The sequence below is a fragment of the Limulus polyphemus genome, unplaced genomic scaffold, assembly GCF_000517525.1.
Source record: "Limulus polyphemus unplaced genomic scaffold, Limulus_polyphemus-2.1.2 Scaffold1777, whole genome shotgun sequence".
NCBI lineage: Eukaryota > Metazoa > Arthropoda > Merostomata > Xiphosura > Limulidae > Limulus > Limulus polyphemus.
Window position 1 is genome coordinate 13,064 of NW_013667387.1, and position 14,019 is coordinate 27,082.

At 30.1% G+C, this 14,019-nt stretch overlaps 1 protein-coding gene across 2 annotated transcripts in view; it reads right to left on the reverse strand.

Moving 5' to 3' along the window:
* Positions 1-1,150: 1,150 nt before the first annotated feature.
* The window catches only part of LOC106464908 (solute carrier family 12 member 6-like), a 216,691-nt gene continuing 203,822 nt past the window's right edge, over positions 1,151-14,019 (reverse strand). For both annotated transcript variants that reach the window (XM_013925080.2, XM_022392719.1), the window contains one exon: positions 1,151-3,931. In XM_013925080.2, the coding sequence (XP_013780534.1) occupies positions 3,840-3,931 (92 nt within the window). In that variant the 3' untranslated portion in view covers positions 1,151-3,839. The remainder of the gene's footprint in view (positions 3,932-14,019) is intronic.

The window sequence follows — 14,019 nt, forward strand, 5'->3', positions numbered from 1 at the left end:
GAAAATTAAACCTTATTTTCAATAAGCAATCCTGAAAAATATTTGGGGGTGCTTAACTTTTTTCCAGGTGTATATAAAGTAGCATCTTAAATAAGAAACAAAAAATTGCTATTACATTGTACAGGTTTGAGAACTGAAAACAGACAGCTCATTATAAAAGGTTAAATACTTATAACATCACTTTCACAAGTCCCTAAATCCAGTATGACAATTTGCTGAAATTCTTATTTTGTTTCTTTCTAAGTTGTCACATTGTAAACAACCAACCTTAAAACAATAAACATATTTTTTGTACTGATTGATTTTATATGAAAACAAAACAATTATCTATGTGTATGACAAAGATGTTAGATTTCAAACATTGCAGCTTTTTGATAGTGATACACTGGTCATAAGAAGACAATTGTTTTCTGCTTTATATTTTCATAACCTTCCAAATCTGTATCACTGTTGTGAAAGCAACAGATGCTATAAAAAATTTAATTCATAGCCACTTAGTAAAAACAATACAAAAAGACTGATGTGAATATTTGAAAGGTTATGAAACAATAAATTTGTTAATAATAGTTTGATTTCAAATAATGTCTTTGCTCTGTCAAAATTTCAATTTGTTAAACAGTATTCTAGTATTTTTGTGTAAATTGAATAAACCTCATGTCAAATATAGCTTAAAGCTTGTTTCACTTTATGAGAAACTTCCAAATGGATAATCCAGAAAACTAAGACACCTCATAAATAGGTAAAAAGCAGACCTGAAATTGGCATTGTTGCACTATTCAGAACTATTCCATGCTATAAAGTAGACCTGAAATCAACAATGCTGTACTATTCAAAAACTACTTCATGCATAAAAGTAATTTATAAACTGACAAAGCATTTGTTTAGTGTTTTTGGAATAATAAAACAGTTTTGAAAATTTGTATGGTCTGTTGTGATCTGTTTTACTTTAATAGGAAAATTACTAACAGTTAAACTCATTCACACTTGCAAATATAGCATCTCTTCTCATGGTATTTTCATGTGGATGTTCTTCTAGAAAAGCAAATGTATATAAAGTGTCAATTGCCTGTGTAATCATGTGTTATGTTTTTTGATTGCTAGTTTTAAACATGATGTCATAAATTTTAGAAAGAGCAGCAATACAACATAAAAATTTCAACCATTGCCTCTTCTCTTAATGCATCCAATACAAAACAAGTGTACAAACAGATTGACTAATTTCAATCAAAATTTGTACCAGAAAAGCAAGCATACTTATCACTGGCAGATAATTACATAATGATGATAATTAACTAAATTGGCACAAAAGTTAGGTTTGAACAGTTTACATTTTTAATGAAACCATTTGTATAAACTCAGATCATTCTTAAAAAAAAAAAAAAACTCATATTCTCATCTAATTTTTGTGCAGTATTTTGGTTCCATTGTCTACTTTGAAATGTTTGCAATTTGCTAACAATTAACTGACTATAAACAAAGTTCATATTAATGATAATACTGTATACTCTACTAAAATAAATAACAAATGAAGAAAGTATTTAAAATATATCTTTCTAACCACTGAACATCCAATTTGTTTCATACATTAGTGTATTTGGTTAAACATTTCAGATCACAATATTTGATAGCTATTTACTGTTTCTTACATTTTGCACTAAAGGTAATGCAGTAATTACTCATACCTAACATTATTTAATTTCTGTAGTGCATATTGGTGTATAAAAGACATTTTAATACTAGAAATAAATGACCTTATAACACCAAACTGTTGTTTTTCTTTAATTGGACACTCAACGTTTCGCTTTACATACCTAACATTGTTTTCCACTCAGGTATGCTCTCTCTCTTTCTCAGGCACATGCATGCACTCACTCACACACTAACTAATGTAACACCATGATAAAACCTGAATAAAATGGTTATAGCTGCTGTAAGGGAAAGAGAAATAGATAGTAAATGCTTTGTCCAAATGACCTCCAAGAAATCCTCCAACAGCACAATGCTAAAATCTGAGGTTCAATTCCTTAAAGTGAACAGAGCAGATAGCCCAATGTGGCTTAGCTCTAGAACAATCAAACAATACCTTCAACAACAAAGAAAGTCTGGCAGAAATCATTCAATATGTATTTCTCTTTCTCTTACACTAATTCTACCATCTCTTTAAACTTTTATAAAAAGCAGAGTTACTAGTTCACATGGTTAGAGTCATTTAAACATGCATATCATTAATAGGATTCCTACTTCTATTCAGAATGTTAAAGAATCAAACAGCATATGATTAATAGCAGAAGATAAAATTTGTAGTTGATAGCATTTGTTGTGAAAAATCTTGTCATTGCCCTCAGCCAGTGTTTCTCAGACAAATTTGCCAGCTGACTCCTGCGTCTGGGCTTTGGTCGTCATGACCCCCATAATCTATACAAAAAAGTTATTGATGTCTGTTGGTACAGTTCATAACAAAGGTGCACAACAAAGAGACTCAGCACAGACAGCTTGTAACCCCCTGGAAATATATTTGGGAAACACTGCTCTAGGCAGATCATATTTTAATAGCACATGAATAGCTAACTTTTACTCAGTTTCTAAATATATTACTATAAAACGTTTGGCATGTTTATTACACTTGTGCCAAAATTTTAGATTTTTCAAGAATATAAAAGAGGTTAATTTGCATTACTTCTATGAAAATTACAACAAAAACAGTGCTTATAATAATGAGCAAATATTTTGAACAAAGTTTACCAGAGACATGGAGGAATTTTTTTATCTTATCATTTCTCTTGTAAATAGCTTAAGTCTCAATAAAATGAGAGATGTAAACTTACTATTCAATTTAGAAATATATAATTCATTTCAAGCTCCTTTTGAACTAAGGCATATTCTTTATTACTACAAGAAACTCATAACTTAAGTGACTTCACAAATGATCATTCAAATAAATATGACTTCTTCATACTTCAATACCAATATAATTTCGGAAACAGTTTCAAGCATCAGCAAATGGGATTAGTATTGTGACTGTTCATCCTCCTAAAGTAATTAATAAATTAGATTCACCTATTTTCATATATATATGAAATTAGATTTTAATAAAACGATATTTACTATTTTGAAAATATAACAATATCTAGCAAATGTGTTCTTTAAAACTTTATTAGTGTACTCATCACACATAAATTATAGCCTAAAAATATAATTCTGGCTATAGTTTGCACAGTGTTTTGTATCCTGTTTTAGAAAGTTTAAAAAGTAGTTATGCAGTAAATGTTATAGCAAAATCTGCACAGGAAACTGGCATACACATTCAATAAATGTGTAAGATTGGAGACTATCTCTACAGTAAAAACATAAAGATTTGTTTTTCTATAAGTTTATAAACTAAATGAAATAATAAATACGTCACACAAAAGAAAAGCAAAGACACTGAAATTTGAATGATTACGAAACACAAAGAAAAAGTAAATGCATAAAAAGATGAGAAACAGAGAATAAATAATTTAAGAATAAACTTTTAAAAATAAATAATTAAGAAGTCCCTAAATGACTACAAAATTATGTCTAAAAATAGTTTGTGATGTTTAATGTGGCTAACATTGCTGCAGAATTATATAACTAATATATTTCATGAATGAAGAAAACAACGGTGTTAATTTAAAGCACAAGTTTCTGTTGCTACAGACCACATAAATAGGTTGTAAAAACATTTAAAACATTTAGTTAAAAATAAAATAAAGATTTTGTATTTTAAAAGCCAGTTTTGGGTTAACCTCATCCTATTCATAAAACAAGCTGGCCTGGTTCTGTCAAGCTTTGAACTTAATAGAACTATTTTGCAGCATTCAAGAGTAGATGGTAATGACTTCACGACCTCCACCTCGAACCATAAGAACTCTGTCCAGACCTTCAGTTAAAACTTCTAAAAACTCCATATCTGAAATGGTGGTTAAGTAGGTATGATTTTTACTTTTTAATGTAGCTTATAGAACTAATGTCTTAATAACAAATAATGGGGGAAGGGTAAAATACAAATCAAATACTGTTGGAAAACCAAAAACTATGGCAACAATAACAAACTCAGAAGCATTTTGTGTGTGCACCACAAAAAGAAAGTGAATTAACTTTCACATAAACTATATGTTAACAATTGTACAAAGCTGAGGATAACCAAGAAAGAGGGGAGGTACAGTTATACAGACTAACAACACCATCTAGCTCAATCTTCTAACTATCTATGCTTTGGAATGCACCTCTAGATAATTTTCATCTTAATGTTGAGTTTCCGTAATAAAATCTTAAATATTTAGATTTTTATTTAAAGGCTGTAAATATTTATCATGTTGGAGAGTATATTTTATTTAAAACTTCAATCAATCTGCTAGTTTGCTTTTGGTGAGTGATGTTCTTTAACACCTCTCAAATTCTGTATTATAAAAGATAATAACATTTATGTTTACTTCAAAATAATATAGGTAATAAAGTCTCAAGTAGCAGGGTTTCATTTAAAAAATGATATTTCTACAATGATAAATAACTGATACTGCTAAATGATTTTTAAGTGAGTGTGCATTATACTCTTTAATCATTTACCACCTATGATACAGGACTTTAGCATTATAGCAAACCTGTAATTCTCAGTAACATTCACGTTAAAAAATTATTTTCTGACAATGTAACCACATTCATAAACACCATTTACAATTTACAGTACAATGAACTTGACAAAAACATTAAATCCTCAAATATTAATTCCTGTTAGGTACTGCCATTGTATAATAAGTTATCATATGAAAGTTTTCAAGTTTCTTGCACGTTTTAAAATACACCACACAAAATAATTGGAATGTGTAATATCTTAGCTTTAAAAAATAATACCAATGTAATGTCATTCTCCATTCTCAGTTTTTATGCAAGCAGGTATATGATGATCTGTTACATGACTGGAAATGCAAGTTATTATGCTTGTAAATTAACATTTGGTGGAGGTGGTTTTACATGTGTAATTCATAAATTGTCATGTGTGTTGATTAAATGCACTTGTTGAATGGCTTGGTTTACTGTGTTTCAAAAAACAAACAAAAACTACTGGATGAAATTGTTTGAAACTTGGGATCATCTTTCAGTAGATTATTTAGTTTCTGTAAAATACAATATCTTATATAAATATTTTGTATTTGTACAAATTTTTAGTTTTAGAAATTGGAAAATATTTCTTTATGACTGTTTTTTTAAATGTTTAAATTTTGTTGTAAATTTCAATTACAGATTCTTATGTCTTCCCACATTCTTGTAAAGCTTTCCTATAAAGTTTTTATTTTATAAAACTACAAGTGTTGTCTTTGTATCAATTTGTCAAACATTGTAATTGTGGCAGAAATTGTTAACAAACATTTTTTTCTTTTTCCAGCATATCACCAAGCTAAGCTTTTATCACTTTTTTTTTCTGATCTCAACAAGATTCTCTGTTGAACAGGAAGCCAAGGTGCCTTAAATGGTCGAAAAAATCAGAGAAAAGCTTTTACCAGATGCATAGATCACTAGCCTATGAGTTCTCAAAGCTGAAATATAAGCAATTACATCACATGATGACAACTAAGGTTAAGAAACTTTAATTGGTTAACATTGGATGCATTAAACTAGTATTGAAATCACAAGGTTCAAATTGCTCAAACTGGTGCCATTTTGTTTAAACTATTATGACTTTCTTCCCAAGGAGCTATAAGCACCAAATTAACCCTTTTGCAACAAGAGCCCCTTTAAACACTTTTCTGTACAAGTCAATGTGTTACACTGAAAATTTAATTAAACACCTTTACTATCAATGTATGTGAATGGAATTAACATTATAATGTATGTTATGATTCAAAGTTTTATTTTATCCAGGTCATTTATTTCAAAATAAACTTTTAAAAACAACTTAAACTTCAGGTGTATTGTCACATGACCAACGAGCTACAAACATTCTCTCCTTGGGTTATCTGTATCTTCAATTATAAAATGGTAATAGAGGTACTTCTATACAATAAGATGCTTACATAACCTTTTGACTAGTTCATTTCAAAGTTCTCAGAATTAATACAGTTGAATCAAGTAGTAAATTTTTTCAACCCCTGATAGCTGCCATGCCCACCTTCAACAGATTGGTTTGAGCTTTGTAGCATACATGTATATGTTACATACACATGTGTATAGCCATTAGATAGATTCTTTTACACTATAAACTAACAATGGTTATTTTGAAATTGGTATGCAGTTGTCATCACGAAAGTACATGTAACTGACTGTAGTATTGTTGGCTGCTTGATTGACTATAGCATTTATAGTTGTTTCTTACATAAATATGTTGTAGTTAGAGATATAGTTTAAATTGTATTTAAATCTTACTGTTATATTTTAGATAATTATATATTAGTTATGTTTTAAAATGCATAATTAAAAGGTTGAAACATTTTTTAAACATACAACATACTTTGTGTCCATTCTGAAGGCTTACAATATTATGCACTGAACAAAAAGTTTTACCAAAGTGTTGCACATGTCTCCCAAAGAAACTGTAATATGCCTCCAAAGGCACTGTTGACTTGTGTTGAGATGAATAGGAAGTGGTAAAGAACAAGAAAGGAAAAATAAAACATTAAAAATTAACTATCTGTGAAAAGGAAAAATCCTGAAATTATGAATTTAACAAAAGGAAAATCTTTAAAGATATTCCACAAAAAATGAAAAGGTATGTGTTTTTTTACCTATTTCCTAATTTTAATTATTTCATTGCATTTTATGTTGATTATTATAGCTAGATTTAGTAATATGGTAGAGAAAATGAAAAATAAAATATACAAATTTACCTTAAAAAACTTTTGATATCCTTTTAGGAGGTTCTAGAGATTTGCAAATGAAACATGAAAACTATAAGACGAAGAAAAGTATTTTTATACTTAAAATGAAAATCACCGTGTACTTTATTTGTTAATAGTTTGAGTGCAAGTAACTACAATAGAAAAGTAACACATTTTTTAGTAAAAACAATTATAATAACGTCATTCTTTGTGTACAAGATACTTATAATCTTTAACAAAATCTTACCAGCCTTGAGAGGATACGTTAAAAAATCTCCGAGTTACCACATGTATTATTGTACCAGTGAAATTCATGACTTGATTTCCATAAATTGCAGGAGCTTGGTCAGAAAAAAATGAGGAGGTTCACAAACACTAATTTTATCATTCAGAGCATGCTGAAATTAACCCAAAATCAGAATCTGACTTTTTTTTACATTGTGATATACAAAATTATTGAATAAATTTCAACTCTGAAGTATTATAAAAAATATGTGGAATAAAGAAATACATGTTTATTTTCTATAATCTTTTTAATTAAGTGGTGTGATTTTGCACTTAAAGGTGGATGGACCCAGCTTGGTGGCAAAGAGATAATTTTCATGACATTTCACTTTAATATGGAGCATGGTAACCATAAGTAAAAAGGGCAGCTTCACTCCAATGTTAGAAGCTTAAAATTAAAGTGTTGGTAAAGTCCCAAGAAATCTTTGACTACTCCCATGAAAAAAATATTTCCAGTCATTTTTAGTGTCTAGACTCACCTATCAAGATGTGATGAATATCCTAACAGCATACTTTATATAATTGATGTGACTGAAATTTGATGAAGTCAAACCCAACTTTAACCCTTTAAGGATGACACATTTTTAAATTCCTTTCTGCACATGTTACCAAGTTACATTCCAAATTTAATTAAACATTTTTACTATTCACATATGTCAATGAAATTAACATTATAATTCGAAGTTTTATGTCATCTAAGTTTTAATTCCTTTGTTTCAAAAGAAATCTTGAAAAACAACAACACTTAAACATCAATTTTGTTGTCACGTGACCCACAAGCTATGAAAATCTCAACTTTTGGACTCTCTATCTTGAATCAGATAACGCTCGTCTTGTTGATGTATGTCTATACAATAAGTACGTTTACTTCTTCTGTTGACACACAAGATTCATAGTTCTTTGGCTAAATCGAAACAAGTAATAAATTTTACCAACCTTTAACAGGTGCCACACCCACCGTCTATATTTAGCCTTGATATTTATAAACCACATGTACTTATTGACACACATTTATAATCATTAGGAAAAGCTCATTTTACACTATAATCCACCAATAGTTATTTTGAAGTTGGCAAGCAGTTGTCATCATTGGGTAGATGTAACTGCTTGTAATATTGTTGGCTGCTTGATACACAATAGCATTTATGGTTGTTTCTTACCTAAATATGTTATAGTTAGAGAGACAGTTAAATTGTATTTAGGTCTGACTTTTATATTTTAGTTAATTGTGTATTATTTGTTTTAAAATTCATATTTGAAAAATATAATGATTTTTAATAGTATTCTGAGCTTCGCCTCACTCAAGTCTTTCCTAACTAGGCGAGCGCAAAATACTTTGCCGGAGGCTAAACTGTCTCTTATAATGATAATGATATATTGCCCATGCCACCCGTTGACATGTGTCAACATAAATAATCTTAGATAAAGAACAGGAAAGAAAAATCAAACATTAAAAATAAAGTATAAGTGAAAAGGTAAAGATGTGAAATTATGCATAAGACCCAAAGAAGATATTTTAAGATTATTCAATGAAGAGATAAAAGGTATATACATATTTCTATTTCATAATTCTAAACATTTCATTGCACTGTATGTTGATGGAAACATACCAGATGGTAGAAATTTGGAGGAATTAGACAGAAAGAAGACTGATGTGGCATCTACAGTCACCACAAGAGTCAAGGGAAAAAAGAACAAGCAAGATATCAAGCCTCTTTAAGTCTCAAAAAGTGACATCCTGAATATAATTCCATGGGAGCTTAAGTATGTGCAGAAGAAAGACCCTTCTCTGCAGAAACTTCAAAGCAGTGCCTGAGAGAAAGTGGAGCAAAACACAAAATGAAAAGAGTATTGAACCAGAACTATCAAAGCAGTTCTACTGGGGAAGCCAGACCCATTAGAGATAGTCAGAAGCACTTCTATAACAAGAAGGCCAAGGGTCGACGTTTCAAGGTTGGACAGAAGGTTTTAGTTCTGCTACCCACATCTAACAACAAATTCAATTGGAAGTGGAAAGGACCTTTTGCAGTACAGTAACTGGTCAACAGAATGCACAATGAGGTGAAATTGGATGAGACGACCAAGTTCTCTCATGCCAATCTGTTGAACAGGTATTTCAAGAGGGACAACCTTACGAGTGCAGCTACTGAGGTACAAACGTACATGTGAGGTATGGCTGTTATAGAAACAGAATCTGAAGACAGTGACTTTGTTATAGAAGATAAAGACCTACTAGGCCTAAGACCACTGGGATGTACAAGGACATCAACATAAGCGAAAAACTGACTGGCAAGAAGAGGAAAGAGGTACAAGATCTACTGTGTCAGTATACAGATAGATCAGGACAGACAGAACCCAAGCAACACAAGATCAAGATGAAGACAAGGGATCTGTCAAAGTGAAACCCTACTGGAGGCCCTATGTGAGGAGAGACCGACAAATGAACTGTAAATGTTGGTATAGATTATATGAGAAGACTTAGTATATGAACTAAGAACAGTCTGTGTATATAGTGTAGCAAAATATTGTAAATACTTTTTCTTGAAAAGGGGCTTATCGTCAGATATACAAGACTGTTTATTGTGTTATTATTTAGTTTATCTTGTGGCTTAATATTTAATGATTGTTTAGTTTTGAAGACAAGAGTGTTGAAGATGGACTATTTTAAAAGTGTTAGTTGTGACAAAATTTCATTACATAACTCTGTACAAGTCGTATGTTGTGTTTGAAATTACATCGTTGTCTAGGCTTTACTAATATTGTTAATGTCACGTTACTCAATACTTCAGTATTTTTCTTGTTAGTTTAACTGAGAATTGTTAAATCAATGCATCATGTAGTTTAGAGAAAGTTTGAGGCCTCAGTGAACAACGTATAAATATAGGCGACCAAGTGAGTGCAAGTTCAGTCAGAAAAAAGTTAGAAACTGTGACGTTAGCTGGCATGTGAGTGATTAGCTGTAATGGGCAATATTTTACAGTGAATGAGTTTCACAGTTTAATAGAGATAAGGAGAATAATTTGTCATGTCAAAGGGTGTTCTAAAGTTGACAAAAAGAAATAATTATTTAAATTCAGGATACGACTGGGAACCATGGAGTAACACAAGTGAATTATTCACTGATTCGTATTGTGAGAAAAGAAGAAAAAGAAAAACAATTCGTGTTGTCAATTGGATTCTAAATTAATTGAATCAGCCTGAGAGGAATTTTTATGAAAAAGGGGAATTATTTAGAGTTTTAGACAAAACTGTGGTTTCCTAGAGTGTAAAGAATTATTGTACTTACATTTTACTTGTTTTGAAATATATTAATTTAAAACAAGTAGATTCTGTGCTTGTCATTTACTGTATGAATTTATCACCAACAAGTCACAGATACCAACTGTAAAAGAATCCACTGCCTACTCATATTTAAAACCCTGACAATGGAAAATAAAATATAAAAATCTCCCTTAAAAAACTTTTGATATTCATTTAGGAGGTTCTAGAGATTATACGTAAGTGAGATACTTAATATGAAAATCACCTTGCAGGTGAACTATTCAGAGAGAGTGCAAATAACTACATTAAATAATTCAATGATGAGGAACCCACTTTGAGACTAATAATGCTTGGAGACGGCTTGAATGTGTAATGAAGAAAACTTTAATACAAGTTTAACACAACAGCAAATGTACAATGTTTCAACAAGGTTTTGTCATCATCTGGTACCTGTTATGTTAAACTTATATTAAAGTTTTTCTTCATTACCCATTCAAGTTGTCTCCAAGCATTACATTAAATAATGAATTTTTATGAGAAGTAGTAGAAAAAAAATCAAAATTAAATATTTTATTTTTTGAAACTACACACTTTTAAGAAAGTTCTTGTCAAATTAAAAAAAATGTCATGCATTAGTTTCATTTTTGGAAATAAATTTCACAAGAGTTACATAACCTACTAACAATGGATGCAGATTGTTTTGATAGGGTTAAGGAATGTGTTAATCAGATTATTATGACGGAAGCAGAAGGTTTAATCTACTAGGTTAAAATAAGGGCAAGTTGTGTATGACAATGCAAAGAATGTGGTCCCTATAATCCTATGCATACAGGGGGGGGGGGTCAAAGGGCATATAATAACTTTCTTAGAAAGTTTCATTCAAAATTTAGCTAAACTATTTATCATGAATGTATGCTCATGAACTTAACATTAAAATATATTTTGTGATTCAAATCTTTATATAGTACAAGTTTAAATTTTTTAATTTCAAAATGAAAATATTCAAAAAATCTTAAACTTGACTTGTCTGTGTCATGTGATGTACTTGCACTCTGAACTGTCCATTTTAGATTTTCTTTCTACTGTTATATGATTTTTTGAGTGCTCAACTACATTACAAACACATACTATAGATTAAAAAAAGTAACACATCATTTAAATTGCAATTATTTACTATCGGAACAACAAAGACATTTTGCTATATGTTTTGGCCATCATAACACAGAATGAAAACAAACAACAGTAAATATACTACATTTAAAAACCTGTTCCAATAAATGTGTGTGTGTGTACATATATTTACATTATACATAAGGTATATATTCGACATAAATATAAAACAATACACAAAATATATTGTTATTAAATATTTATATACATATTGCTAATCTAATTACAGTTGGAGACTGAAATTTCTGGACCTTTGTCTTTGATTAAAGAAATAGTTTTGTGTTTAATTACTTTCAATGATACTCTTACATTCACTGCAGTGTAATTACTTGGGAAATAAATTAATTCAGTCTCATCCCATAGGATATGGTGTTTAAGTTAATAGTACACCTTTTATACCTTAAAAAGTACAATTTTTATTTTTTATGGCAAGTTTGTGTACCTGATGATGACAAAACCTTGTCGAAACGTTGTACATTTGCTGTCATGTTAAACTTAAATTAAAGTTTTTCTTCATTACCCATTTAAGCCGTCTCCAGCCATTATTAGTCTCAAAGTGGGTTCCTCATCATCGAAAGTTTGTGTTTGTTGAAATGAAATTTTAGTTTATGAATTGTTTGACCTACAGACTGTTTAATTGACAATTTATTTTATAAATTCAATTTTGTTCAAAGCTGTTAGTTATCTTTCAATGAAGAAAGATTACAAAGTTTTCCTATTTGGTTTGACATCTTAGGGAAAAAAGGTGGGCAAATAACTTTAACAGCTGAAAATGTTGTGAGATCAGACAAATTCACTTTACGAGTTACTTTCTTAATAGCTTTATTGATGATTATTGCATCATATTATCTATCTAGAGCCACATGTTTAAGATAGTTTTAATGGAATCAATAAATGTGGCCAAAACATGCAGCAAAATATGTTTTTGCAATAATAAATAACTATGGTTTAAAATGTGTATTACTTTTCTTAATTATCACAAGATATAGGATTAAACCAGTTACATATTATACATGCTGAGAAGTCAGAAAACAAAGTTAGAACCTCTAAATCTTCTTGCTTTACTGAGGTATAAAAAAAAATTCAAACCCTCAAACATACCCTCCTGTACCATTGTCTTTCAAAAATTGTTAATAATTCTCTCTGATGTTGCTAATGAATTATTTACAACCAATAGAAAGAACAGCTTTTTTCTTTAGAAGATTCTTTTAATAGGTTATTTCGTTTCTGTGATTGTAATTAGATACTTAGCCTTTAGTTTCGTTGTCTGCCATCGTGGTGTTCAGTTTGCGCAGCTTATAGAATTATTTAACCCATTTATAGCTTAGTTAGAAAGCCAGTAAAATCAGTTTTAAGACATTCTGTTTTAGTGTATGATATCTTTTTGTGTTTAAAATGCATAATTTTGAGGGTAACAAACAGTCACAAAAATTTAGGTTTAGAGTGCCTAACTCATCAAAGACAAAAGGCTTGTGCCTGAAGTAAGTATTGAATTTCTTGTTTTTTTATGCATATTTTTTTTATTTGATGTTATGAAAGTAACAGAAATGAAAATATAAGAACTTCATCAGTTAGATAAGAAAACTTAAATGAAAGAAAAATTAAATAGAAAAATTTCTCATAATAGTTAATATCCTAGCACAGCACATTGAGTAGCATGACTGTAATGAGATTTCTTGTTTCCAAAGCTATCCTGTTCTGATAAATGATTTTAGAGTACTCTAAGATGGTCTAAGTACAGCTGCAAAGCAATTAAATAAAAATTAAAATAAAACAAGATGTGAAAAGCTGATGCTACAAGAATAAATAAGTAACTATTTGTTGTAATATGCAGTCATTGCTGAAAGAAACAGGAGAGAATACTCAATAGCCACAGCACTTGAAATTATTGTAGGCAGGATTAGAGTAAATTAATCTGAGACATTTTTTTTCCTTTTTATTAGCTATATTTTTGTGTGTCAACAATACCAAGCATGGATCAAGTGTATACCTGATTTTATTTTATTACTCATCAGGATCTTTACCAGCCTACCCTGAAATTGAAATTCTTTTTGGCAGGATTAGAGTAAATTAATCTACAAGATCTTGGGCATGGTCAAATACACCAATCAAAAGGGTTTGATCTCCTGAGTCCAAAACTGTAAACAGATCTTAAATCGGTGAAAAGATGAGAGATGATGAAGCTATGAGCTAAATGTTTGTTCTTGAAAAAAAAGTCATTCTATGACCACTAAGCTGTGGCTAAAGATTGTAATTTAGATTTATTTCATGTTATACACATCTTCATTTTACCCGACATTGTTGATTTCACTACAGTTAGTACTCGATAGAGAAAATAACAGATAAAATATAAAGTTTTACCCCCCTCCCCCCCAAAAAAACAAATATTCATTTAAGAGTTCGATGACGAGGAACCCACTTTGAGACTAATAATGGCTGGAGACGGCTTGAGTGGGTAATGAAGAAAAAC